This window comes from Canis lupus, chromosome 9 (genome assembly GCF_011100685.1).
Source record: "Canis lupus familiaris isolate Mischka breed German Shepherd chromosome 9, alternate assembly UU_Cfam_GSD_1.0, whole genome shotgun sequence".
Taxonomy (NCBI): domain Eukaryota; kingdom Metazoa; phylum Chordata; class Mammalia; order Carnivora; family Canidae; genus Canis; species Canis lupus.
Genome location: NC_049230.1, coordinates 44,730,960 through 44,758,701, shown reverse-complemented (window position 1 = coordinate 44,758,701; position 27,742 = coordinate 44,730,960). Strand labels below are relative to the sequence as shown.

The window sequence follows — 27,742 nt, the reverse complement described above, 5'->3', positions numbered from 1 at the left end:
TAAATAAAATTAAAAAAAAAAAAGGAAGAAAGTCTAAGGTGAAAACAACCAAAATGTCCACTTGTGCATGACTGGATCAACGAAAGGTGGTCTACGCACACAATGTCTCTCAGCCTTAAGGAAGGGATTCTGACACGTGCTACAGCACAGATGAACCTCGAAGACATTACACTAAGTGAAGTCACAAAAGGACAGGTATTGTAGAATTCTACTTCCATGAGTTCCCTGGAATAGTCAAAATCATAGAAAGTTGAATGGTGGCTGCCTGGGGAGTGCCAGCCAGATGCTCCTGGAGAGTTACCGTTTAATGGGTATGGTCAGTTGGGACAAGAAAGTTCTAGAAAAAAAAAAAAGAAGGAAAGAAAGCTCTGGAGATGCATGGTGGTGATGGTGGCACAACAATGTGAATGTACTTAACGCCTCTGATGGTACACCTAAAAATTATTAAAATGATGTATTTTATGGTATGTATATTTTACCACAATGAACAAAAAGAGTAATAGTCTAGATATCATCAGATTTGCCAGTCTGAGCTCTGTACCCTAGTCCTGAAGGCAGGGGACTGGCCTTCATGACCTCCTCCTGAGCATCATTTATAATAGCTCTGTACTCTCAACAAGCTTTTATGAGGCCAGGTTAAGGTCATTATAGAAACTACCTGTTTCCCCTTCAGACATGGGCTCTAAGCTTCAAAAGGGAAGAGGATGGAGGCAAGGCATCCCATCAAGCCTGAACTTTTCAAGTGTGGGTGAAGGGCACCGGGAGGGTTGGAGCTTCCTTCCTGGACTGGGACCCTGCCCTTTCCCACATCAAGGTCTTGAGTGAAGCTGCCTCCTACTCTGGGATGTGTGCTTTGGCGGGGGTGGGGGTGGGGGAATGGTTGTGCAGACCCAAGGGTGGGGGCTGTCGCCAGGCTTGTGGCCAAACTAGGGAATGGCAGAGAGCAGGGGCATGGGAGGGCTCCTCTGGCTTAGGTATCTTCTGGGTCTCAGACTCCTCTTCAGTCCATAGTCAGTGGCAGGAACCGAGCTGTGAGGTCCTCCGGGAGAACTCACCCCCTCTAGCCCAGCCAGTCAACCAGGGCTAGGCCCTGGGAATATGCTAATCAGGCAGCAGCCAGGTCCCAGTTGGGGATGGTGCATCTGGAGTCTGGAGCAGCAGGGTTGGAAATAGACTGGGATAAATATATGGGAGTCCTCTGGGGCCAGGGAGCCAAGGCAGACAAAGAGGGGCCTCCTAGCTGGGAGGTTCCTGGGCCAGGCAGAGGCAAGGAGGAGGAGGCGGGCAGTGGGGGTGGCCTGGATGGAGAATCTGCAGATACTAGCTGCTTGGGGGAGGAAGGGGGATGACCAAGGGAGGACTCCTGAGCCTAGAAGAGGAGAAACGCACCCAGCTGCATGGGAGGGAGCCCCACGAGATTTGTAATGACAAAAGGCAGACTGTTGAGGGTCACGGGCTGATATTCAAGTCTACTCCCATCCCATCTAGGGGCATTTTCTTTCCTTTCATTCCTTTCCCCAGCAGCCCAAAACAAGCATGACAGATGTGGGGCTGAGCTCCTGAATTTAGAACCCTTGGTTCAACCACTGTGGTATGTCACTCATCTTTTCTGGTCTCAGTTCCTTTTCACCCCAAAACAGAATTCAACTAAATGCACTCTAGGAGCCTTTTGGCCTAAAACCCTACTGATCCTCTTCTTTCATTCATTCCTTCAACCTCCCTCTTGTGTGACTCACAATGGCTCCTGCTCAGGGCAGGCAGGCTCCTTAATTTCCTGGGACACCCTCTGCACATTCCCATCTCCCTGCGTGGCCATGAAGGCCCTTTCTCCAGAATGCCCACCCTGCTCCTTTCTGCTGATCCAGAGCCTGCCCACCTTGCTAGAATAACACACAGCCTTAAAATGGCAATTAATGTGCTGGCCATTATGTACAATGATTTTTATGAGGTATAAGAAGTACTTTTGACAATATAACAAAAAAGGTCATTAAAAAAAAACAACACATAGCCCTAGAAAAAAAGAGAGGCTTATGGTAATATTACGTGAAAATAGAAAGAATACAAAATACACACAGTGACTAAAACTATATAAAATTTCTATGCCCGAGGAAGGGAAAAGGCACAAAATCAAACGGCTGCTTTGGAGGAGTGGGAGTAGGGATGGTTTGTGATTATGTTTCAAGTCTCTGTACTATAATTGCCATTTGCCTTCTAATATAAACATTGCATTTGGAATGAAAAAAACACAATGCTCTCTGATCCCTCTCCTTCCATTTTCTCCCTGGAGCTTCTGAAACTCCAGCCCACGATGATCTTGCCTTCTTTGAATTCCTGCTGCACACTTTTCCATCTTATTCTGTAGGAACAATGGCAGATGGGAGGGCAGGGCCTGGGTCTGCTTCCAGTCCTGGTTCCCTCCCCTCGGGGTACTTGGCCTTGGACAGGTTAGTCACCATTTTGGTGCCTCAGCTTTTTTTTTTAATCTAATCATGTTTTTTTCCCTCCACCAGAGGTATATGAAGACCCCTGAGATGATGGCTGTAAGCAGCAGCCCATGCTGGGCTCCCAGTAAGTTCTCAGGCACTGTCATCAAGACTGGCATCTTGTGCTCTCTACTGGCTTGGCATGTCTTGACACATTTGTCTCATCTTGAAGCCAGGCCCCTATGGCCCTTGGAATGGCTAGCCTGTGCTAGGTGCAATGCAGGGGGATGGTGAGTCTCTCTCCCGTGGCTCATTCCCATGCATGTGTGCTCGTTCTGCTTCCCTCCAGGTGCACCAGGCAGTGAGGATCCCCCGCCAAGATAAGAGGACCCCAGATTAAAGAAGAAGGCTTAAGCTCACTTATACAGTGAACGGGGATACGAGGGTGGGACAGCAGCCTGACTCCTCCTCCAGGCCGCTAGCCATGCCAGTGCCTTGTGCTGGGGCTGAGAGACTCCCTGATGGAGGCCCAGGGCATAAGGACACAACACAGAGGAGAGCGCATAGCTGCCCTGCACATGGCCAGCAGAGGCAGTGGGCCTCCGTGTCCTTGTGAGGAGGACATGCTTGTCACTTCCCTTACGGAGCTGCTGCGAGGATCAGAGATGTTTGGGAATGTGCCTCCTGGGGCACAAGTGCCACACACACATGTCGCTGCTTAGGGCTGCCATTTGCCTGTCACTAAATGCTGTCCCCCATCCCCCTAGTTTGCCACTCAGGATTCCTGGTCCCCATTGATGCATCAGGCAAAGCCAGAAAGAGATTCATTCTGGGGCAAACACGCAGAGTTCAGGAAATGGGGTCCCTTGCTCTTCTCTGGACAGGCTGAGGGAGAAGCGCCTTAGAAAGAAGGCGGAAGAAGGGGTGGCCCTGTTCCCCCAGCCTCTCCTTCAGGCCACCTGAACATCAGTGAAGACAGCCTCTAATGTAAAGCCACCTTTAGCTTTACCCTCGGTGCCTGCTGAAGGGGAGCAGAACCCAGTGCCAGAGGCTGGTGCCAAGTCTCTTCCTTGGACACGTGGCTGAAAGGGAGGTGGGAGCAAGCTGTGGGAACAGACTGTTCTGCAGTTCAGTGGGGCCTGGCCACATGGGAATGGCTTAGTGCAGGCTTTCCACCCAGCATGGTCATCCTTAGGGGGCTCTGAGGGGTGTCGCAGGGCAAGCGGACTTCACGGGGCATGGTGTACCCCTTGTGGGACAGCCTATCCCCCTCCCTGACCCGCGGGAAGGTGGGCGAGATGGCTCCATAGCTGAGGGCCCAGGGCCGCGTGGGGGCTGCATCCTGAGGAGGTGAGGCCTAGACACTTCGAGTCCTCCACTGAACTCGGGCTCCAGGCTGGCTACTCACAGGCCCAGGTCAGCTGGCAGCAGGAAGGTTTGTGTTTCTCTTAATATCAATTCCCAGGCATTTAACATTCCTCGAAGCTTAAACACAGAAACATTTTCCTTACCAGACTGGCTTGCTGCTCTGCCAAACATAACCTGGCGACCTCCCCTTCCCCCAAAGCCTCCATCTGCTCCTGTCGCCAAGATGTAATGATTTATGGTGCGTTTTTCCTGAGGCTTATGTGGCTGACAGGAACAAGGAGGAGGGAAGGAAAAGGACTTGGAAGTCCAGGTGGAGACAGTGCCATGGGGCCCTGGCATCTGGATTCTGGCAGGGGAGGGGGTCGGGGCCCATGGTGCTCACTGAAATGGCTGCCCCAGCCTCTTTAATTCTTCCATTTCGTGGCCACCAATGGCTCAGGAAGCACGGCAGCCGCTCATGTTTCTTGGCTGGATATCTCCTGGAGCTAGGCAGACAGAACCTTTTCCCCGCCTGTCCCTCTGGCCAGCCCAGGGCTGTGGAGACAGAGCTCCCACCCATTATCCCTGCAGAAAGCAGGTTCCCAAGACTGATTTACAAACCTCTCTCTGATCTAAGTGACGGAGAACTGGCTTATGGTTGCCTGGCAACACTGTCTCCCTGGCGACAGTGCTCAAGGGCTGGTCCCACAGCATCAGGAAGGGCCATGCACAGGAACACTCTGGGGGTGAGGGGGGTGGGAGGAGACAGGAGGCAGATGGCTGGGCCCCCACTGAATGGTGCCATTCCCCTAGTCAAACATTCAGGTGAAACAGGTAGGGAGGGGAGGAGGCCCACCTGGGTCCCTAAGGGTGCTACCACCAAGAAGACCCAGCCAAAGGCCAGACACCAGACTCTGCAATCTCCACAGGGCCTCAGACAACAAACACTTCCTTCAAAAAGCATTGCTCAGCTCCCTTGACCCCTCCAGATCACATCTGGGCGATTGTTAAGAAGCTCAGAGCACCAAACACCCATGGGCTCAGTCCCAGGGCCGGTTACTGTTTTCCTTGATTTCAGGGTCACAGAATCCACCCCAATGAGGCCACCTATGTCCTAAACCTGAGACCACACAAGGTGCCAGATGGAGTATGGATGGCTCCATGCTGAATGTCATCCTCCCAAACCTACATCCTCCTGATAGGTAAATGAATAGTAGCCATCTTCAAAACTGGCAGAATGTTCCAGAGACATAGGCTGCAAATGAGGGCCCCAAGAAATACAGCTGAGGCACAAATACTCTTAACCTGACTCAGGACCTGGTTCTACCAATACCCAGAGAACCCATCTTAAGTCAATCAACTGGCGTGGATAAGGCTCAGCCACCCTAGCAGCAAGTCAGAGACCAGCCCTCAGCAAGCCAGCAGGATTCTAAGCCCTTCTACTTCAGTGGCAAATGCTCAGGGCCCCACGCCTCCTATGCCAGACATTGCTAATCGAACACAGCATTCACGGACACAGCTTCAGAATTCTTCTTAACACAGTGTTCCCAGGAAGAGCCATCAATAGACTATAGAATTGGGAAGTGAAAGCAAAGATGGCTGCTATCCCCTGAGTCCATTGTGCAGGAGTGAGCATGATGCACCTGAACCAGCCTTGGAAGCCTGAGGAAGCAGGCACACATGGGTTTCTGGAGCTAGAATAAGACACCATCTCAGCAGGGGAGAACCACCGCCTTGGGAAATTTTCTCAAACCAGTTTTGAACTCAAGTCACAAAAGACCAAGCACCTTAACCAAGAAGGCAGGTGAGAAGGACTCTTTCCCAGAAGGCACCACCTCCTGGCAGATCCCAGAAGCCTGCCTTGATGCCCTAGCTGCATCTGGACCCTCACCTGGATCTGTCCTTTGCCCATGATCTTGTCCACGATCTCATTGTTGTCCTTGTTGACCTTGGTCTTGTCATAACACTTCTCATAGCACAGGATCCTCAGGGACTGGGAGCCCTCCAGCTCAATCTCAAACTCCTGGGGAAAGACAGTACAACAATGCTGAACCTCCAAAGCCAAGACACATAGCTTCCTGGCAAGTGTGGGCCCCAACTTTGCATGGGTTAGAAGGGGGTGAGGAAGGCCCATGAGGAGCACATCATAAGGCATGGAGGAACCTCCTCCCTCTCTGGAGCTCCAGAGGCCTCCAAATTGCTGATGAAGTGGAATCTGGGCCTGAGCTGAAAACCCCAAGTCTAGACGTAAACACAATACCAGACACTTAAATGAGCGGGGAGTGGAGGGCAGGGGGTTGGGGAGACAGAATTCACCCAGCCAGCAGGCTTGGCCACCCCAGTCAACAGGAAGCGAGCACCAGGAGTGGGGCAGGTATACTTGGTGACAAGCTCAGGGGTCCCTAGGAGGATGCCAGCCACCTCCACTCACCTCATCCCACTTGGGCTCTGTCGTGTCCCGGAACACCCTGGTTTTGGCTTTGCTGACAAAATAGCCAAAGGAATCCACTTCCAGGGTACAGTACAGGTCTGCAGCGGGGACAGGCAGAGACACACATGGAGTGAGGCCCCTGGATCAGGACCTCAGGATGGAAAGGGGAATAAAGGCTTCTGTCCCCCGCAACATCCCTGTAGGACAGCCCTCCACGTTCTGGCTCCTTCCCACTTCTCCGCCCTCTTCTTAGCTGGCTCCGCCCTTCTCCGCCTCATTCCACCCTCCAGCTACACTGGCGTCCTCCCTCTGACCTACCCAGCTGCTCTCACCTGAGGGCCCTGACACCTTCAGTCCCTTCATCCCTCATCCCCACTTGGCTGAAGCTTTAGGCCAAGGTTTTCACTGGCCATGCTGGCTAAAAAAGTCCTTTCTCCCCCTTTCCTTCTCCCACCTATCCCAGGTTCCTCAACAGGACATCTGGCATTTGAGGTGGAAGTCTCTGGAGGGCATTTGGCCTCTGGGTGCTGAAAATCTGGAGGAAACCCCACTCACTGTGACAACCAAAAATACCCCCCACATTCCAAAAGCTTGGTTTGTTGTTTTCTTCATTGTACTTGACTTTAACTCAAGTTATCTTTTCCGCCTGTCTGTCTCCCCTTACTACACCACAACACCACACAGGCAGAAGCCTTGTCTTCCCAGCCCCCGGTGTGCCCCTGGCTCACACAGAGCCAGCACACAGTAGGCACCACCGCCCATGTGCTTCAGGTAACAAAGTGGTGGAGGGCTGGGGAGGAGGAAGGGAAGCCTGCCCTAGTGGCTCTACCTTGAACCATGGCCTTTAAGGCTGAAAATCTCCCCTCTACTCTCAGACCCAGGTGACACAGCCACAGCCAAACACTAGGTTTGGGTGGCCACCCTAGGCCCTCTGCAAAGCCAAACACTCCCTCTGGGGCTAAGACCCTGACACCTGTCCCTCTCCATGGGAGCTGCCACAGATGTATCCCCATAGAAGGGTGCACTGGAGGTGCGTTTATTCAAGCCAACCCTCTGCAGTGTGGATCAAGAGGCAGAGGTCAGAGGATGGACATACATGCTCCTCCTGGGCCCCCATTAAAGGGCTTTCCTCAGAAGTGAGAATGGATGGAGCCGCCCCCGAGTTGTCTCTGCCTGGGTATGACGCAGACCAGATATAGCTGGGCATCAGAGCACACCGGGAAATGTGGGCACGGATTAACAGGTGAACAACACCAGAGGCCTTCAGCACCCCAGAGCAGGTCTGGGTGGCTGAGAGATGGAGGGAATGAGTGCCATCCCCATTTACTGATTTTCATGTGAGTGAACACTGTCAGGGGTCAAGGGAACATTCACAGAACAGAAGGGAGGTCTTTGAGTCTGACTGACTGGGTTCAAATCCTAGCTCTGCACAAATCACTGAACCTCTCTGCCTTAGCACTTTCATCTATAAAACAGAACTAACAATGGTGCCTATACCCCAGGCCCGACTGTGGAGGTGGCAATGAACATATCAGGACAAAGAGCCATGGTTGAAGATTCATGGGGCCTAACCCTACTGAGTCAGAGTGAACATGTAAGTGGCTCAGGAGGCCAGTCGAAGGAGGTGAGGACACCCTGGAGGTCAGGAGAGATTCTGTAACAGCTCACCTCATGTCTAACCACCCTGTCTCAGTTTGGGAGGTAAAACATCTGCTCTGGGAGAGTGGGCCACTGCACCCCAATGGCCATGCTCCCTGAGGCTCATCCTGGCAAACAGGTGAGGCATCTGGGCACAATGGGCCACAGACTCAGGTGTGCGGAACAGCCCTACAGAACTCACTAACCAGGAATACTCCTGGGCAGTGCCTCCTAGAAGGGGGTTTTGTGTGTCTGGGGAGGGTCCAGGAGGCTGCCACATGTGTACCAGCAGCACAGGCTGAGTGGTGAGTGCGGTGGTCCTGGCCATCCTGACAGAATGCTGCTCTAAAGTGAAAAGTATGGGCTTTGGTAAGTGGGGATGATATCAGGGACCTCGGAGTGATGTCAGGAGGATGAGAGCATAAAATGCACTTGAAAAGGCTTCAGAACATGCCAAGGCATCGTCCAGACGCTGGCCATGTTTGCATTTTCTCCAGCCCTCCAAGGTACCCAGGCACACACCAGTAAGGTACCGCATGAACTTCACCATCAATGTTTATCAAATGCCTGCTTGCGAGCCAACACCTTGCTTTCTGTGCAGTGGACTGTAGGTAGAGAGGCCCAGGGCAGACCTCACCCCCCAGAGGCAGAGAGAAGGGGGTGGGAAGGGGCAGGAGGAGAGGACAGGAGTTAGGAGCCCTGGGTTTGTGATCTTCTGCAATGTTCAGTCCCTTTGTGACAGTTTTCTCATCTGGCAAACGGTAAGAAACTATTAGCTGTCTAACTGACTCATAAATTCTTATGCGGGAACATTAGGTAAAAAAGTGTGACTATATCTTGTTAAACACTAAGAACTGCAAAGATTTGGGAGATGGTGATGAAGGGGAAAGAAAAAGGGATGTGTGTGGCAGTGTGCTGGCAATGCACATATTCGGTCATATCTAAGCCTGTTCTTAGGTCAGTATTAACAAGTGTGTTTGCCTTTTACGGAGAAAGAAGCTGAGGCCCCGAGAGGTTAAGAGACATGCCTTAACCTCTTAAGGGGGTCACAGAGCATGTTCCCCACATCTGCCGGGGACGAGTGCAGGATTTCAGACACCCAAGAGTTGGAGAGGGCTTAGGGAAGAGCAGACCTTGGAGACACAAAGCAGAAATGATCCTCCTGCCAAGAGGAGCCGGTTCCTGACCGTTGGGGGAATGCCTACCCACATGTCAGGGTGGCTGTCAGGGCCCCAGCCTGGGGCCTACCAGAGAGTTGGTAGGCGGTGGGAGGCCCCATGCAAGGGGTCCATGGAGACTTCCTGTGAAAGGATGAACACTGGCTCCCCACTCTTCCTAGGGCTGGGGGTCAGGGGGTACTTACTGGCTGACTGCTTAAACCCCTTGGCAGAGTGGACGATGACATGGAGGAAGCCATAGAGTCCTGGAGACTCATCGTCTGTAAGAGAAGAAAGCCCCTGGGGTAAGGGTTGGTGAGAGGGCGGGTTTCAGCCCCTTCTCACCCCAGCTCATAGGAAGGCCAAAAGGGTGGGAGACACAGTCTGAGTCTTGGTCTCACAGCACCACCTGGTGGCTGGAGTTTCCAGAGTCCACTGCTTCCTGGAAAGTGAGCTGGTATCCCTTTTCCCTCACTTGGCCTGGAAGGCCAGTCCACACCTTCCCTGCTGGGCCAGGCGTTTCTTAGAATTTTTTTTTTAAAGATTTTAATTTATTTATTAATTAAAATGAGAGATACAGAGAGAGGGTGGGGGGAGGGAGAGAGAGGCAGAGACACAGGCAGAGGGAGAAGGAGGCTCCATGCAGGGAGCCTGACGTGGGACTTGTCAAGCTGCAACAAGCCGATACAGGGTCTCCAGGATCAGGCCCTGGGCTGAAGGCAGCACTAAACCGCTGAGCCACTGGGGCTGCCTTGGGCCAGGGGTTTCACACAATTTCATACCCCATACCAGGGCTACTTTTCCTCCCACCCTGGAATCCTGCCTATCCCCTGGCTGTCCTCCTCAGTGCAGCCTTTCAAAGTAAAAATTAACCAATATAAGTCTGGCTTCTCTTGGGACAGGGGCAGATAATCCCCACATAGGGAGGAGAGCCTGCCTTCAAAACCCCTTCCCAGCACCCATGAGCAACCAGGTTCCACCTATTCTGGACCCATCCTAATGACAGCTCTCCCCTGCTCAATAACATCCTATAGTCTCCTCGGCTTGAACATACTCCCTGGCTTGGCATTCCAAGACCTGGTCCCTGGAAACTTCTGGCCTTATTTCTCATATGCTAATCCACCTACCCTTTCTCCCCTCCACCACCCCACATCCCATGCTTCAGTCGTTTGCTTACATCGTCTGACTACCTCACAAACATATTAGCAACATGATTCCAGTGCATGAAGGTGTCCGATTCTTCTCTCAAGCCAGAGAGGGCCAAGGAGGAGTTGGGACTATCTGGAAACCCAGCAGAGAACAACCCCTATTCAAGCTCTCTGTGTACCTGGCCAGTGAGTTGTTACACCCCTGTGTCTGGCTAGGTCCTTGTAGGAGGCTCCAGGAATGCCCCAGGGGCTTAGACCTGCTGATGAGGCAACCTTAGGTTCCAAATCTTACCGTCTTTATTGCTGGTGACAGGAATGTTGTGTACAGTCCTAAGTTTGAAACAGGATCCCGTGAGCACCTGGAGCTCCACGGAGCTCAGGACAAAGGCCTGGAGATCTGTAGGAGAAGCCAAGCAAGGAAGATGTCATCACAGGGCCACTAGGACCTGCTGTTCTGCTCTGGGGGCTACCGCAGGAAAGAAGCATAGGTCTAGAGGCAGAGTTGGTCACTGGAAGGGAGGGAAAGACTTGTAGGGACATGGGGACAGTGATAGGTTCTGTTAGAGGGCAAAGAATGGGAGAGTCTAACTGAAAAGGCTCGAGACTGTGTGTGAGTGACAGTGGGAACAAGAAAAAGAGACAAGCCTGGGCTCCAGGCCCAGTCCTGTCACTAATTCATTTCGTGCCTTAAGCAAATCACCTCAATTCTTTGGCCTTAGGTGAACAGTAACATCAATTAAGTGCCACCTGCCCTGGCACCTCGTGGGGTGACTGTGAGGGCCACAGAGGAGACTATGGAAACGCAAGAGGCCGCTCTTGTCACAGATAAGTGTGAAGTGGGGTGGGACTTTACCCTTCTTCTGTAGCTTCTGAATGGCTTCTCTCCACTCCGACCTCTCATAGTCCGAGGACAGTAGGAACAAGTAGCTCTGAAGACAGATGAGAATTCAGCGGGGTGACCACACGGCCAAGCACATTCCCGGCTCCTTCTCACCCAGGCACTTGAGGCTTGGCCCAGGGGGCAGCTGGGAGGAGAGCCCCCAGTCTGGAAGCCCAGCGACAGGAGTGGCAGTGCCAGCGATGGCCAGCAGGGGGCACTGGCTCCTCACCAGCCGGGGGAGGGAGTCCAGGGGCAGGAGCTGTGGCAACATCCTTGGGAATTGGGCCTGAGTCCCTGATTCCCACAGGTCATAGATAGGAGCCCTAGAGAACAGGCAGCCCTGGACTGAGGAAGGGGGCCACCTTGGTCCCATCACCACCCCTCCCTCACCTTTCCATTCCGATTGTGGATCCGAAATGGGATCGTGGGGGAGTTGAGCAGCAACAAGAACTCATTCTCGAACATCTTCTTTTTCAGGCGCTCAATGGCCCGGCTCTGTCCTTTGTTGGCTTTCTGTGGGGGCCAGAGGGCACAGATGGTTTCCCTCACACACTTCACTCCTCACTTGGCAGCTCTATGCACAGCACTTCCTTGGGCACTAATCGTGTCTTTTCCTTTGTTTATATTTTATGATGCTTTGTTATCTTGGGGGTGCCTAGTTGGCCAGGGAGAAAACTACCCCTCCTAGGGCAAGCTGATCCCTAAGATAGTAAAGGACCTCTCTGTGTACATACCTCCATGGATAAACCATCCAGGCCTGGGTTCATACCCCCAAACACTTCCTCTACCTACCCCCAATTCACTGACCCAATATTCCTCTGTCCTAAATAACCCAGGGCCAGGTAGCAGACAGCTAGGGACCACCCCAGAGCCCAGACCCTACTGAGTTTTCAAACCCCTAGTCCTAAGCAGTTGCCTCTGCCTGCTTTCCTTTCCTATGGCAGACACAATACAGGCTCTGGGCTGGGTTCTCCCCCTGTGTCTTTGGCATCCTGCCCAAAACTGGTGCTTCCCCTGTGGCCCTGAGTGGGATGATGCGCCCCTTCCTCTTGGTAACTGTGAGAAATAAGAATCCTCTTGTAGTGCCACTAGCCTAACCACGTCATCACTCAGTCACCTCAATAAATCACTGGTGACTGGGTACCATCAAAATACCCTGCTTAAAAACCTCAGATGCCATTCAGCAAAACCCTAACTGCTGGCCTGGCACATGGGGCCTCTGTGCCCAGCCAAATACCCTACCATGCCCCACCCTGTATGTTCCACCTCAGCCGCACAGTATTATTCCTTGTTCATTTTTTTTTTTTAAAGATTTTTATTTCTTTGACACACAGAGAGAAAGAGCGAGCGAGCGAGCACAAGCAGGCGGAGCGGGAGAACCAGGCTCCAGCAGGGAGCCTGATGCGGGGCTCAATCCCAGAACCCTGGGATCATGACCTGAGCTAAAGGCAGACACTTAATCGAATGAGCCAAACAGGTGCCCCTATTTCTTGTTCTTTAATAAGCCCTTATGTCTCAGCCCAATTTTTCAACTTTACATTTTATGAAGGATCCCTTCCCTTTTAGTAACTGTTATGAGGCTTCAAGTTTCTGTTCCAGCATCAACTTCTGCAGACACTTAATCGAATGAGCCAAACAGGTGCCCCTATTTCTTGTTCTTTAATAAGCCCTTATGTCTCAGCCCAATTTTTCAACTTTACATTTTATGAAGGATCCCTTCCCTTTTATTTTTTTTTCCCTTCCCTTTTAGTAACTGTTATGAGGCTTCAAGTTTCTGTTCCAGCATCAACTTCAAGTTCCTCAGTTAGAATTCATCTCTACGGACTTGCTTTACCCACTAGACTGGCAACAATGGTAACAACTGCTCACAGCCAGTGTTATGACAGCGTAGGAGGGGACAGTGACTCTCACACTGCTGGTGGGGTACACAATGGACTGCAATCTTCCCAGAGGTAAATCTGGCAATTAGAGCAAGCCCTCTGCCCCAGCCATCCCCTTGTAAGGAAGCTACCAGAGAGGAATAGGAATACAGTCAGGTTTACTGTAGTCTTGCCTATTAAAAGAACCAGAAACAATCTAAGTATCTCATACATCATTGCACAGTTAAGCAACAGAATAGGATGCAGCTGTTAGAACCTGACAGATCCAGAGAGCTCTATAATGCACAAAAATAAAGCAAAAAGCTCAAGTTGCAAAATGGCACATACAGTCTAGTCTCATTAAAAACAAAAAACAAAAAACAAAAACCATACACACCAGCATAAGCACAGAAGAGTCGAGAAGAATACATATCAAACTGTTAACAACGGGGGGTGGGTGATAATCTGTTACACTCTGTGTGCTTCAGTATTGTATTTCTTGCTATAACAAGCCAGTGTTATGTGGTGATGAGAACAAAAATAAGTTTTCAAAAAGTATTATTAAAAGAATAAATCACTGCTTCTCCTGTGACTCAGAGAACAACAATGTGCCTCCCCAGGGACTCTCCTCACATCGTGTCACATGCTGAGGTCAGTAACGGGCAAGACAAGGAGCTCCGTGAGGTGTCTGGCACACCCCTGCAGCGAGCAACCAGTGGAGTTCAGGAAGTGTTGATTCGACTGAGCAGAAGGCCATGTCTGCACACCTGGGGCAGGAGGGAGGAGACAAAGTCCACCAGCGACCAGGACTGGGAGAAACAGGCATGCAGGATGCCCTGGGTGGGGCTGGTAGGCAGTGCTGGCTGGGGAAACAGGCTCCACTGAGGCAGGGTGAGGCTTGGCCAGTCAGGAGGAGGACACCTGTGCCCCTCTGAGCAGATGTGCCCCCAGTGAGACCCTCAGTCCTAGGTCATCCCTTTGCCCCAGACCCCCCTGGGGTCATCACTGTGGTCTTCCTCTCCTTCAAAGAGGGATGTCAAAGCTGAAAGGAATCTTTTTTTTTTTTTTTTTTTTTTTTTGCTGAAAGGATTCTTAGAAGCCACCTGGTCAGGGGACGCCTGGGTGGCTCAGAGGTTGAGCATCTGTCTTTGGCTCAGGGCATGATCCTGGAGTCCCAGGATCGAGTCCCACATTGGGATCCCTGCAGGGAGCCTGCTTCTCTCTTTGCCTATGTCTCTGCCTCTCTCTCTCTGTGTCTCTCATGAATAAATAAATAAAATCTTAAAAAAAAAAAAAAAAGCCACCTGGTCATGGATTCCTCAACAACTATTTATGAAGCACCTACTACGTGCTAAGTCCTAGGGACATAGAGCTGAAGAAAGTGCCCTCACTAGAGTTCAAATTCAAGGGTGGGGAGAGAAAGTGGCCTATGAAACTGCAATTTGTGACCTATAAAGCAAATGGAAGAGGCAGACTGCAGGGTGTACTGGAAAGCAGAGTGTCCAACCCAGACTATGGTGGGTGCACAGCAAGGAAGGCTCCCTGAAAGGTGAGGCCTAAGCTGAGCCAACGGGTAGAAAAAGGAAGCCAGGCCTCTCCCTGCCCTTTGTGACATGCGTGGGAAAGCTGCCTCCCAGGGGTACTTTAGCCACTATTTTCAAACATATGAATTGAAGGCTATCCATTTTCCTCTAAAGAGTGCTTTGGTCACACCCACACTCCAATAGGAGTACTCTCATTTTCATGCAGTTCTAAACAGTCTGCAGTTTCCATTTTGATTTCCTCTCTACCTTGAAAGTCTTAATTTTCTAGGCATATACTTAGCTGTATTCTAGTTGTTGATTTCTAATCTCGCTGTACCGTAGTCCAGAAATATGCTATCAAACTTTTTTAGGGGCCCCTGGCTGACTCAGTCAGTAGAGCATGTGACTCTCGATCTCCCAGAGGAGAGATCTCCCATGAATTCAAGCCCCATGTTAGGTCTAGAACCTACTTTTTAAAAAAATCAACAAAGTGCTTTTGAAATTTCAGATTTCCTTTGCAAGTTTAATACACGATTGCTGTGTGTAAATGCTGCATATGTGCTGGAGAAGAATTTCAGTTCTAGGCTAGGGTGCAAGCATCTGTGCATTTTTACATCAGGCAGGAGCATGTTGACTGTGTTATTGTATCTCTCCCTACTATTTGCCCACTTGATCTGTCCGTTTCTGAGCAGCCTCTCAAGCACCTTCTCTGGCGTCCTCCCTGCTTTTCCTTAAGAAAGCCTTCTTCTCTTGCCTTCCTTTTCTATGGTGCTTGGCATACACTAGGAAACTTCCCACGACTAACCCCATTAAATCCTGAACAGTGACTTCTTGGTCCTCCTTTCATCTGCTCAGCACTTATGTGCTACCACCAGTCTTTTCCTGAGCGTGTACCTGAGGTCTCCTACTCTTGCATCCTGTCTCCCTTATCAGGCTCTCAAACCTTCTGCCACCCTGGCACATCTGGCTCAAAGGGCCCCAAGGAAAAGGGCCTTCTTCCCCCTCTCTATCTCCATTCAGATGCCAGGCTCTGCTCACCTCCTTCTGGATTTCACTCTTGAGGGCAGAGATCTTCATTTTCATGTCCTCCAGCTCATGGTCTGGAAAGGGATGCACCTGGGGGCTGGCCTCAGACTCCTCAGGGGATGGAAACACTAGATCGGCCAGGGGGATGTACCATTTGCAGTCATATTGCTGGTGCTTCCTGCAAACAAGCCAGAGAGAGATGTGAGCGAGAGAGAACTTGGCTCTGCAAGCCTGAACTGCTAGAACAAAAAACAAAACAAAACAAAACAAAACAAAAAAAAAACCCAAGAGGGATTTGCTGAGAATTTGTCACAGGCAAGAATGATCTGTGTCCTTGAGGAGTCTGATCAGGAAACCCACATGCGGAGAAATGACAGTTGGGGTCTAAAGTCAAGCGGCAGTGAGGGCTCTGGAACTTGGCCTTGCCAATCTTCAGGCCCAGTAGGACTGATGTTTTTAAACATCCCAAACCTCTAACACTTTCCTATCCTCCATCCCACGCTCTCCCCTCCCCCTAGCTTATCTATACTTAGCTCATAGTCATTGTCCTTTCTGCTGGAGATGGAATACACACGTTATTTTTAATGCCAATTCTGATCAATGGAGGTCACATGGGGTCCTGGGCGGAAGATTATAAGGCCACATCCAAGCCCAGTGGGAAATAGTGCTGTGGTTCATTAGTAATGTCTGTCATGGGCAAAAGACTAAAGGCATAGATGTGTTTGCTTATTATGACTGCCATCTGTGCTCTAGAATGATCTCATCTGTGATCTAGTTCCAGGGAGTCACCCCCTCTATTGAAGTGCACTCATACTACTAACCTCTCCTTCCTTCGCTTCCCCTAGGACTTAGGCTTGCACCTCTTGCTCTAGCCCTAGTGCTGAGGTGGGCATGAGGCTTGTCTCCCTGGACTGTGAGGTAGTGTACTTGGTACACAGGAGATGGCAAGGAAATGGAGGTGGGAGAATGTGGGAATGAGTTCTGCATAACCTCTTCTGCTCAGTGCACAGGGCGGACCTCGCTCACTGGGTGCAGAGATGGAGGTGGAAAGCAGCCTTCGGGTCCGATTAAGGTTCAAATTCCATCTTCTCTACCTCTAGTTATGCGACCTTGGGCAACTGATTTAACTTTTCTAAGTCTTTCCTCTCATCTGTGAGAGTTTTTGGGAAGACTGGAAATAATAGAGTCGAAGCATTTGTCATGGCACCTGGCATGGCATAAGCACCCAATAATGACAGCAGATTTAATGAATATTCACTGAATTGCAGTTAGCAAAAATTTAGAGATGTCTAATAAAAGGAGAGTGCTTAAGTAAATTATGGCATATCCACTTGTAACATCACGCAGGAAAGTAAAGGATGATTATGAAGATTAGGAAGAGACTGGGAAAATGCTTATGACATGAAATGGAAAAAGCAGAGACCAAAATTGGGTATTCACTCTGATTACAAGTACATGAAGAAACATAAGAATGTTTTAAAAAACTGGAAGGAAATATAGCAGCAGGCGACTGATGCTTATATTCGATGGGTGATGGGTTTTCCCCCTGTGATTTGGTTATATTATCTTTATAATTAAAAGCATGATTTATTTTTAGAAAAGGGGCATGTAGTAAAATAAAATTAATTAAAATATTTTTTAAAAGGAAAAAATAAATGCAGATTGCCCCTGGTGCTGGGGGGTCCTTTGGGGGCAGAGTCTAGCTGCCTCCCACCCTGCCCCTGGACTCACCCTGCAGATGTCTTCTTGAGCTTGGCACACAGGAGAACATCTGTAAAGAGGAAGACGTGCCGCAGCTTCCGGGAGCTCTCCGACACTTCCACCAGGAAGCCATCCTTCACCAGCTGCCGCGTCTGAGGGAGATGGCACACCCACCCCCACCTGCTCAGGGGAAGTCAACCCAGGGCCCAGCCTGTACTGGGGACACCAGCCAGCTGGGAGGGGCCTCAGGGAGGGGGCTTTGGTCCCTGGTGGTTAAGGTCACACAATGGGCTTTCTGGTTGTAATCTTGGGCACATTCCCTGACCTGAGTCTCAATCTTAACATCTGTAAAATGGGGATAATGACGGCAGCCCTGTTACATAGGATTCATCAAGAGGGTATATGTGAAAGAGCCCCATGCCTGGCACATAATATGTGATCAATAAATGGTAGCTTTATATTTTCCTGCAGCTGTCAATGGCTCTCACCTGGATAGACCCTAGTCCAGAATGACTTGGTTCCTCCACACTGGGGCATAATAAGCAGAGTCTAGCTCCCTCACACCCTGCCCCCTGGTCCTGGGAACCTCTTCAATGCTGCCTAGGAAGTTGATCTTGTTTCAATTCAACCGTGACCCACAGACCCTCTCAGTCTGTTTAGGCTACCTGTGAGTTAAGATTTTACAACTTCCCTCAGGTGGATGGGAGACACTGGCTACCTTTGATGGGGCTGTAGCAGCTCCTGGGGGAACCTGCAGCCATCTTTAACCTGGGTTCTGGATGGTTAAGAGCATTGTGCTCCATGTAGAACTTCCAGGATTCCTGCCCTGACACCCTCACAGCCAGCAGGCTTCTCAGGGGTTGTCACAATCTGCCGTAGCCTATCCCATGTTTGTTATATACTGTGTGACCTACGTATGCTGCAATATGTAGGTGAGCATGGTGAAAATATATAGTTAAAATGATCTGAAACTGATAGTGCTCTAAACCCTCTGGAGATCTTTCAGATATCCTCGAGTCAAACCAACCAGTGACATTCCAGGGTTTGTAAACCGGGGCTAAGGGTTGTACACAGAGACAGCTCTCTGTGCCTCATTAGTCATGCTCCAGACCCCTTCATTACTTCCCTCCCTAGGAGACACTGGAGGCTCACAAATGTAACAAAGGAGCATAAACCCAGCCAGTCTTCACTCCTAAATGCCACTTAATTATCTCTCCTGGACAGGAAGTACTGAATAAGGGCCAGGTTGCTGACCCATATGGGTAACTGTCCCTCCAATTCTTCACACTGCTTCTCCTCTCTGGTGTATCCCCGCCCTTCCACGAAGAAGGGCCCCCAAGGAACTGGAGCTGCTATACCACATCTGTCCTCGGGACATTCCAGCAACCTGACAGCCTTGGCCACCTCCTGTTCCAGCCTTTCATTACTTTTGTAGTAATTTTGGTATACTCTAGTCAGGATTGAATGTATTAGATGAAATGTAAGGATCTTGTTCAATCTGAAACCCTCATCACCCACCCCCTTTCCCTCCTTTTTTTTTTTTTTTTTTACTTAAACATTTTTATGATAATTTAGATGGAAGTTGTTTGTCAGTTAATATTGGTTCCAGTCCTTCAAACTGTTCATATCTGCTTTATAACATTCACTGTACTAACCCTTCAGGTTGGGTTGGGGGGGTGGTGACAGTTCAGTTATGTCCTCAAGATAAAGTCTTGCTTTATGGCTTGCTCCCTACCTCCTGCCCACCTGTTCATGCAGGCTGTTAACACGGAGCTCAGAGTTCTGCTCTCAGATTCCCTGGGCTCCTTCAGGCTGAGCCATTACCTTCCAGGAGACCCTGGGGGCATCATACTGCCTACAGTGGGTGTTTACATTCAATAATGTGATAGCCAGAGCCCCTGGTTTCCCTGGTCTAGGGGACAGCGCATCAGGCTTGAAGACAGATAACCCCTGCTGAATGATCTGGTTCCAACACTTATGGCCTTGTGTCAGATCTGCAGAGACTCTCTAGTGGATTATTATGAAGATAAATGAGACCTGAAGACCTTTTCTTGGCTGGGCATGGGAGATGAAGGTTGGAGAGGCACAAAGGATAGGGCAGTGGTGCCCATCTAAGCAGGACAGCCTTTATGGGTGATGTGGTCTGTTGTGCCTTTCTCAGCCTGGGTGAAAAGCTAGGCTGGGTCCTGCGCTCACCTCTCCCTTGGGAGTTGTGACCGCAGTCCGGCGGGGGTCGATGTCCTCGTTGATGCTGGACAGGAAGTTCTGGGAGATGCGGAGGGCATCTTGCAGCAGTGGGTAGTCTGGGTGGTCCACTGGCGTGTGTTTCAGCAGGTCCTGGGAAGGGGTGGGGTGGTGAGTCGGGGGCAGTAGTTCTGGGGCTCAACGAGAAGACAGTAGGGACTCAATCTTCACCAAAGGAATTCCAAGGTGGGGCATTAAGGGACCCAAGTTCCAATCTGGTCATGCCTGTAAAATCTGAGCTAAAAATGAGGGTCAGAGAAGCAGGGGTGGGGGCAGGGGTGCCCCTTTATTACTACTGCAGTCATTACTCTTCCCCTTGGGCAGAGCAAGACAGGTGGAGTCTCATCTCCCCAAGCAGCTGGGAGAAACACCCCTCTACCCACCCCACAGCTGCTCCCAGGACCCTGGAGACCATTAGGCAAGGGGTGGGGAAGCAGGAAGTGCCTGCCTCTATGACACATTTGGCCAAATGTCAAGCTTAGTAGCCAAGCTATACTTGGGCTCTGGCCCCAGTGGTGTGGTCACCACAGGCCAGGTGGGTAGTCAGGGCCTCGCTGTCCAGCTCCCAACATGGGCTGCTCTCAGTGACTCCAGTGCCCACCACCCAAGGCTCATCTCCCACTAAACTTCTAACCCCTCTCTAGCCATTCAGGGGCCTGACACTTACATGTAGGACCAGGGTGCTCCTGGTGACACGGTCAATGGGCTTGTAGAGCAGAGCTGTGGGCAAAGGTGGGGAGAAGGGCACAGGACAGATGAAATATAGGGAGCAGCTTGACACCTTAGAGATGAGCCTTATCCCTCCACCCGCCTCATGGACACCCACGGGGAGGAAGTCACAGCTCCATTCTTTCCCATGGTGGGCCAGACAGTGCCAACAGTCAGACATTCAGCCCTGGAAACCCAGGTCCCCTCCCACCTGCCTCATCCTGTCTCCTATCAGATGTGACCTCTTGAAGGGCCATCTCTCAGGATATCCTTGTCTGACCAGGCTCAGAATGGATGAAGATGTTCCTCTGTACCCCTAAGCCTGCATCATACGGCTATCCCTAGCCTTGCCCCACAGAGCTCTAGTGCATCTCGGACACTCCCAGCACCTCAGAACACAGGTAAGAGACAAGATGTTTTTCCAGGGAAGGCAGCTCCCCCACGCCAACCATTCTGATACTCCTCTGGCCCAAGGCCTGGCATCACCAACCAGCTGGACATGGCAGGCTTTGCTTTGACCCACACGGCTGGCCTCATCTCCAGGAGAAGATTGGCCTCTGTGTCATCAAACTCCCCAACAAAGGCCTAAGACAGGCTGAGGGCCAGGGAGGCAGGCCAGCCCTTCGCACAAAGGCTCTGCTCTCGAGCAAGTGGCAGCTGAGACAGCAAAGATTTCCTGAAGGAATTCAGGTGGGGCCTCTGGGGGTGCTGAAGGGGCTGGGGAAAAGAGTTCAGACTCAGCGTGGGGCATTCCTCACAGCCCTTGGCCAACCAGGACACCAAATGAGGATTGCTGGGATTCAGTAGGGACAGGTGGAGGCAGCAGCTGGCTGACCACACTTCCCAGCAGAGCTTCCTGCAAGCAGCTGTGGCTTGCCCCTCCCCACATAGGTAGGTGGTTCAGCCTGAGTCCTAAACCTGGATGTCACTGTCCATGGGGTCATGACCTCTGCTCTCCTGCCACAAGGGCAGGAAGGGGTGGGATGCTGGTTATGACAGTGCCAGAGCCACCATTCATGCCCTAGCCAGTCTCCAAACCAAAGGGTTCCCTGGAACCCTGGACAGAAATACCCCACGCATCACTAGGCAGACGCTATGGGGAGCTATCTGCTGGCTGTGGAGAAGATACAGTCTCAGTGGTATGCCATGAGCCTTATCTGCAGTTTTGGCTTGGCTGCCCCTGAAAGAAAGAAAGAAACAGCTGCCTGTCCCCCTCTCCCCACCTCATCAACTAAATCCCAGGCTCTGCTAGTTGGAACCTGGGTATCAGCATTTTTTAAAAAGCTCCTTTGCAGATTTTAGTATGTAGCTATGGTTGAAAACCACTCTTTATGCAAACACACTTCCCGTGACTTATCTGTAGCCCCCTCTTAACTTAGCAGTTGCTAGAGACCCTCCTCATGGTCTATGGGAGCTAAGACCAGCAGGACCAGCCTTAGGGTATCCTGGGTTGGTGGAGCCCAGTTCCCAGCCCAGGTGGGGGGACTCGGTACTGACACTAGAGTACCTACCTGTGGCTCAGATCATCTTCAGGGTGAAATAACACCCGAGAACCCCAAAGGCCCAAGAGAAAGTGCAAGTTCAGCAGATAGCTGCCAGGGTGGGCCCTGGAGTTCCAGCCCAGGGATAGCTGATACTGCCATGTCAGCTCTGTCCCTCTCTCAGGTCCCAGGAGGAAGAGGTTTCTGACTAAGCTCAGAGATCTAAACAAATGGTGGCTTGGGTTTCAGAGGGGTTATTAATATGCCTGCGGTTGCCTTGAATCTACCTGATTGGGGATATGCAATGACTGCCCAGGTTGGGGGAGAAGATCTAGGAGGAAAGGTAGGAGGAGCACCCTGGCGCCACAGTCAGATATGGAGGGAAGAAGGGGAGGAAGAACAACCCCAATGTTCTGTTTGCGCTCCCCAGGGCCCCTGTGCACTGGCTTCCCCTGGCAATGCAGGGGACCCCACCCTTCTCCCCCTCATCTGTTCCATGGCTCTCCCAGGCCCAGCTGCTTCCCCTACCCTCCCTTCTCCTCACCATGCCATTCCTGTTCTTGAGATAGACACCACTTACCAAGTTACAATGCCTGTCTCCCCACCTCCTCCAGGGAGCCTTCCCTGACTCAAAAGTGAGCACTTTTGCAGACCACACCCACAGTGCCTAAAAGACTGCTGATGTGAGCAAACTGGCCTCTCTGTAGTTTGCTGGGTACTTACTGTGTCTAGTGGCACTATCTTATATGCACTATTTCCTTTGATTAAAAAGAGAAGCCATTATCACTAGCCCCATTTACAGGTGAGGAAACCTCTCTAAGGCACAGAGAAGTTATGTGACTTGCTCACAATGACAAGGTGCCAATGGTAGCTGGGTTTTGAACGCAGGTCTACCCATGCTCCTAACTTTGAGTTCTTTGGTACAGGAGGGTAGCATCTGTAAAAGCTCAGTGACCCTTGGGAGGATCCTTGGAAAGATTCACCAGGAAGGAGTGGGTAAGCTTGTCTCTTTTGTTACCAAAGTGAGTCCCCTCTTGGGGGGTGGGGGCTGGATCACACATGACTTCCTTTTGAATCTACCCCCCTCCCCAGCATCTGGCACAGAGATCTGCAGGGTGGATGCTCAGCAAATAACCATTAAGCCAGAGTGAGCCCCAAGTGTAGAATCTCCCCCGGGGCACCCCAGAAGCAGCCTCCCTTGGAGGGGCTGAGAAGATCCTAAATAGTGTGGTTGGGAAGGGCTCGTTCTCTCCTCCCTCCCCACTTTGAAGCTGACTTCAAAGACAGCATCTCAGGAACCAAAGAAACACTGAACTCCAGGTCCAGGTCTGTATCACTAAGACCAAACTCCCTTTTGGGGAGGGAAGAGGAAGCCAAGGACCAATCCCTTTTCTTTTTTAAGGTGGCAGAGTTGAGACCTGACCTACTCCTAGGCCAGCATTTCTCTTCTGATCTTCAAACAGGCCAATTTCAAGTCCATCTCTCCTCCTGACCCCAGCCTGTCAGAATCTGAGCCAGCAGGTGGGGCACAGGGCTGCTTCTGGCCAGTGACTAGAGATCCCATAGCTGTCCTGCTGCGGCAGCTGGAGAGGGGCGGCCCAGGGGTTCCTCCAACCAGAGCGATCCTCGGCCCAGGACAGCCTGAGAAGGTGAGTGGACAATAGCCCCCCTGAGCACAGTGGCCTCTGAGAAAGAGCCTAAGAAACCTCATCATTTCTCCTCCAACAAACTGCCACCCCCCTCTGTTCAGCCTTCGCCAAGGAGCTCCAGGTTACCACGGAGATGTGAAGGCAAAGTGACTGAGAGGGTGCAGACAAAACGCCTGGTAAGAGGGAAGAAGATCCTAAAACCAGCCACCTGCCACTCCAACACACTGTGGGGCCCAGGACAGCTGGCCTAGAGGCAACACTTGACCCCCACCCCTGCCAAAGGCAGCCTGGATCATCCCTGAAGCACTTCTTGCCTCAGCAGGTAGGGTCCACTTCTAGACACCTCCTTGCCTAGGCCTGCTTCGGCCGGGGCTGAGCAAGCGCCGGCTGACGGCACATGCCTGTCCCAGGACCCCCTTGCTGAAGAAGCTGCCCAGAGACTGCTCTGGGTCCCTTCCACTGACCGGTGAGTACATGACCTTCACAGAGCAGCGGCCTGCCACGCCCCCCTCTCCCACCAGCATGCACCAAGCACCAGAACCTCAGCTTGAGGGTCTCCATTAGCTAGAAACACCCTCTGGGAACAACCCAGTTCTCTCCTGCTCTCCCAACCGTGGCCCTGTTCTCCCATCACCACAGTTCTGAGGAGAGAATGTTGTGAAGGCAGCATGTGCACTCGGAGCACACAATACCCTAGCGGCTCAACCCCTTCTTTTCTCTCCCCGAAACAAAGAAACTCCCAACTTGTCCCTGTAGCAGGAGCTGGAGCCCCCCTGGGCAGAGGCACTGCTGCCCAGACCAGATGCCACTGTTTGGCAGCCCCTGCTGACCCCCCCTCCAGCCCCAGGGCTGCCACACCTGCAGGCACAGCCCTGTCACTTTCTCTCCTTAACAGCATCTCCAGGAAGTTGCCTACTCCCTCCTAAGCCACGCCACAATTCCCCCATTCCCCAATTCCCCCCCACCCCCCATTTCCAAGCCACCCTGCCCAGGGATGGCTCCAGACTTCAACTCCAGGCTGGATGCTGGCCAGAACAGGGGTAAACACAGATCCAGCCGCTTGCACCCCCCTTCCCTGCTGCCCCCCCAACCTCCCCAGCCACAAATAAGCCCACTCCAGCCAGCCCCAGAGGTGGGAAGCTACACCACCTTCCGTGAGAGGGGGGCCTGGGTTACCATAGGTGCAGTTACAGCAGAAGCGAATGATGAGAAGAATTTCCATGGCAGCCTCTGTCCCAGCGGCAGGAGCTTGCGGCCATCGCTCGGAGGCTCCCATCAGCAGCCTGGCCACTCAGCCACCTTGTCGGCTGCTGCTGCACAGCCTGAATCAAGCAGCCGCTTCAGAGTGCTCCTCTCGCAAGGGGGAGGGGCGCAGAGGGGAGGTGCGTGGAGAGACGGGAGGGGGGAGGAGGAGGGGAGGAGGGGAGAGAGCTGCCTGCTGGCATCCTAAGGAGGAGCACGTTTGTAGCTGGCTGGCTGCCGAGGGACAGAGGCTGGATTCCTCGCGTCTGTGCACCACACACACACACACACTCACGTGCACATGCTCACACAAGCAGGGCACTATAGTCCACAGAAACCAGACAAAGGAAGGTGACTGTTACCCAACCCGGTCCCCAGAGTACCTTCCATAGTGACTGATGTATGGCTGTCCTTGGAGTCCTTGGGACCTTTCACTTTGAGTTCCTGCCAAACAGAGGGGAGGAATCACTACATGGCCTGCCCTCTGAGCCTCCCCATCCCCCTGATGTGGACAGAGCAGCAAGAAGTGCTCTGAAACCCAGAGTGCAGATAGGAGGACAAATTCCAAAGCACAGGTCTCTCCCTGACTTATGAGCTCGACTTCCTCTGCCACACTCATGATCTCCAGGAGCCTGTGGAGTACTGAAGCTGGGTGCAGGCAAGAAAGAGGGGTTCTGGGTGCCAGAGAAGTCTTTAACATTGGTGGTCTTCAGACATACCCCCTAAAGCCCCTCCCTGGTGACTCTGAGGGCCTTCCAGAGAGGGGCCAAGAGCTGGATCCCCCAGCAGCAGCCACTATTTACGGGTCTGTCCACATCAGCCTGGGGTACCTGGGATTTGAGAGGACAAACAGCAGGTGTACCTGCACCTTAGGGCATGAGCAGCCCTGGGGATAAGGGGCAAGGGGTTGTGCCCATCTGCACAGGGGCAAGCTGGGAGGCAGTGCACCCAGGGCAGACTGAGCTCCACAGGGCAGTCTCACCTATATCTTACCACACCGAGAGGGTTTCACTCAGCCCCCAACCCTACCTGCCACTCCCCACACCATGGGTGCTAGCATCAGGGAGGAAATTGCAAGCAATGAAGAGGCAATACCCCTCCTTGAACCCTAAGCAAAGTGACCTGGTATGAGTGCTAGAAAGAAACTAGGGATGGCTGATCTGATCCTCTTCTCTCTGCCTTTAGAGAGAGGTTCCAGCTCTAGCCCTTGGCCACAGACCACGATGGCCTGCAACTGGAGCTGTCATGCAATCCTCACTTGCAGGCACCTCCAAGTGGAATGTCAGCAGGGAGGCCAGGGTGAGGTGAGGCCAAGGTCAGGAACCCAGGTGATGTTGCCTGCTCTGCCTGGAAGGGAGGTGAGGAAGGCCCAGGCAGTGGGAGCTCCACATTTCCTACTCCTGCCTCAAGCTGTTTCTCAACAGAAAAAACCCGTAGGGATGGAACATGGGTGTGGGGTGGGAAGAAGGGGGTTACTCAGCTCCTCAGGTCTGTGTCTCTGGCTGGTGACTGGATTCCCTGCTTCAGGAAATTTGTCTCCATGCCCATCACCCACCTCAGTGTAGCCTAGAGGTAGGAAATTGCTCCACTGCAGAGAAGGGCCCTAATTGCAGTAATTAAGTGGAAGTGCCAGTAGGAAGCGCCAGCATGAGCACATGAGTCAGGGTGAGAAGCCACCTGGCAGCAGGCCAAGGGGATGGCAGGCTTCCAGAAGGACTTGGGGAGGAGTGCAGGGGTTCCTGCTGACCCAAGAAGGGGCAGTGGGCCTAGGCTAAGAGGAGGCTCACCACTCTCTGCTCCCCTGAGCAGTTAATCAGGCATATCCAGTTTGTTCCCAGGAAGGGCTGGGAGCAAGGAAGGGAAGCACCATTTCTCTAACCTTGTGACTCCACAGACAGGGACTTCCCTACCCAACTCTGTCCTCCTAGGCAGAGGGTGACTCACTTGCTGGCTGGGTCCGGGAGAAGAAACTAAGCTTAGCTCCCCGTTTCCATCTCTGATAGATGCCCAGCAAGCCCAATGTGGCTACAGATCCAAGTCCAGATTTTTCCAATCTGCCTTTTACTTATAATCAGGCTGGTATTTTCATCTCCATCTGTCCAACTCTTATGCTGCCTTTCAGCTGATTCCAAGCTGGAGTATAACCCATAACCCCAGGAGTCTCACAAACACAATCCCGTATCTCACCAACTTTTCTAGCATCAGAGCGGATATGGGAATGCAAAAGGTCCAAGGAGGCCTGTAAGGCAGAATTTCCAAAACTGCAGAAGGAGCTCCCCCTCCCTAGAACCAGAGGTTCTCTTGACCCAAGCTTGGAGCTGGAGCTGTGAGGCCAACAGCTTCGGGGGTGGGATGCTTACAGAGATTCTTTTGACCAAAGAGGTAGGCTGGGCTGTGCTCCTGAAGGATATTAGAGCTCCTCCCTGCCATTAGCATCTTTGCCCTGCTTCCTTCCAGAGTGTGGAAGGAAGGCTTGGCTGCAGCGGCAGGGGCTAGTGCTGCTTCTCCACACAAAGGGCCCCAGTCCTCTCTCTGTCGGGGGGACTGCAAAGCTCTTAAGAGACCACCATCGCCTAAGAAGTTTGTTAAAAATATAGACTCCTGGGTCCCACCCCAAACTCTCCAAATTAAATTTTGAGGGAAGGTATCTGAAGATCTGCATTTTAAACAGTGCCCCTGGTGGTTCTTATCAAGCAAGTTTGGGATGAGCTGAAGAATCCAGATACCTCATTTGATGGGAAAGGAAATAAGGCCAAGAGAAGGGAAGTGACTTGCCCAAGGTCACCACAGTGCATGAGAATACTGCTTTTTTTCCCCTTTTTTGTCTCCTGTTTTTTTTTTTTTTTGTCTCCTCTGTTTTAATAAGAGTAACCTAAATAGAATAACAAAATCAAACAAATCATTACTCTCTAAGTGTTACCCTCAGGGGAACTGTTTCCCTAACTGGCAACAGGCCAGAAGACTGGAAGGCTCCAAGTTGTCAGGGGCTGTGCAGGGAGCTGCCCACCTCAGAGATCTTCTGGAATTGGTTGTTGGACTGGCTGCACTTCTCAGCTGTCTCCAGAGCGACTTTATAGTTATCCACAAATGCTTTGTACACGCCAAGCTGGCTGGCCTGCAGGGAGAAGAGGAGAGAGGGAGGAGGGCAGTGGGATGGGAGACAGGATTAATGAATGGATGAAAGCGTAAACAGGGCTCCTGGAGCTCCCTTGCACTCAGAACCTCTAACTTTGCTCCAAAGGGCTATGTGCGAACAGAGGGGAAAGGCTGGATACACATACTACA

At 51.7% G+C, this 27,742-nt stretch overlaps 1 protein-coding gene and 1 long non-coding RNA gene across 12 annotated transcripts in view; one reads left to right on the top strand and one right to left on the bottom strand.

Moving 5' to 3' along the window:
• ABR (ABR activator of RhoGEF and GTPase) overlaps nt 1–27,742 on the bottom strand; it is a 186,263-nt gene that overhangs the window by 31,868 nt on the left and 126,653 nt on the right. For 4 of the 5 annotated variants that reach the window (XM_038548426.1, XM_038548422.1, XM_038548420.1 and 1 more), the window contains 12 exons: nt 27,465–27,572; nt 24,841–24,901; nt 20,045–20,097; nt 19,330–19,470; nt 17,164–17,285; nt 15,445–15,610; nt 11,415–11,537; nt 10,998–11,073; nt 10,437–10,541; nt 9,203–9,277; nt 6,202–6,299; nt 5,662–5,793 (listed from right to left, as the gene is read on the bottom strand). In XM_038548426.1, the coding sequence (XP_038404354.1) occupies nt 5,662–5,793; nt 6,202–6,299; nt 9,203–9,277; nt 10,437–10,541; nt 10,998–11,073; nt 11,415–11,537; nt 15,445–15,610; nt 17,164–17,285; nt 19,330–19,470; nt 20,045–20,097; nt 24,841–24,901; nt 27,465–27,572 (1,260 nt within the window). Of the gene's footprint in view, nt 1–5,661; nt 5,794–6,201; nt 6,300–9,202; nt 9,278–10,436; nt 10,542–10,997; nt 11,074–11,414; nt 11,538–15,444; nt 15,611–17,163; nt 17,286–19,329; nt 19,471–20,044; nt 20,098–24,391; nt 24,453–24,840; nt 24,902–27,464; nt 27,573–27,742 lie in introns of those variants that run through there. The other variant, XM_038548423.1, reaches the window with a different exon arrangement.
• LOC111097452 lies at nt 224–13,956 on the top strand. 7 transcript variants are annotated; one of them, XR_005364741.1, is made up of 6 exons: nt 224–464; nt 2,511–2,713; nt 4,849–5,574; nt 10,864–12,663; nt 12,775–12,976; nt 13,504–13,956. It is a non-coding gene; the product is annotated as an uncharacterized LOC111097452 (long non-coding RNA). The 7 variants fall into 7 exon arrangements; XR_005364745.1 differs by having other exon boundaries at nt 2,511–2,568; nt 10,864–12,976; XR_005364744.1 differs by having other exon boundaries at nt 2,511–2,568; nt 2,773–5,574; nt 10,864–12,976.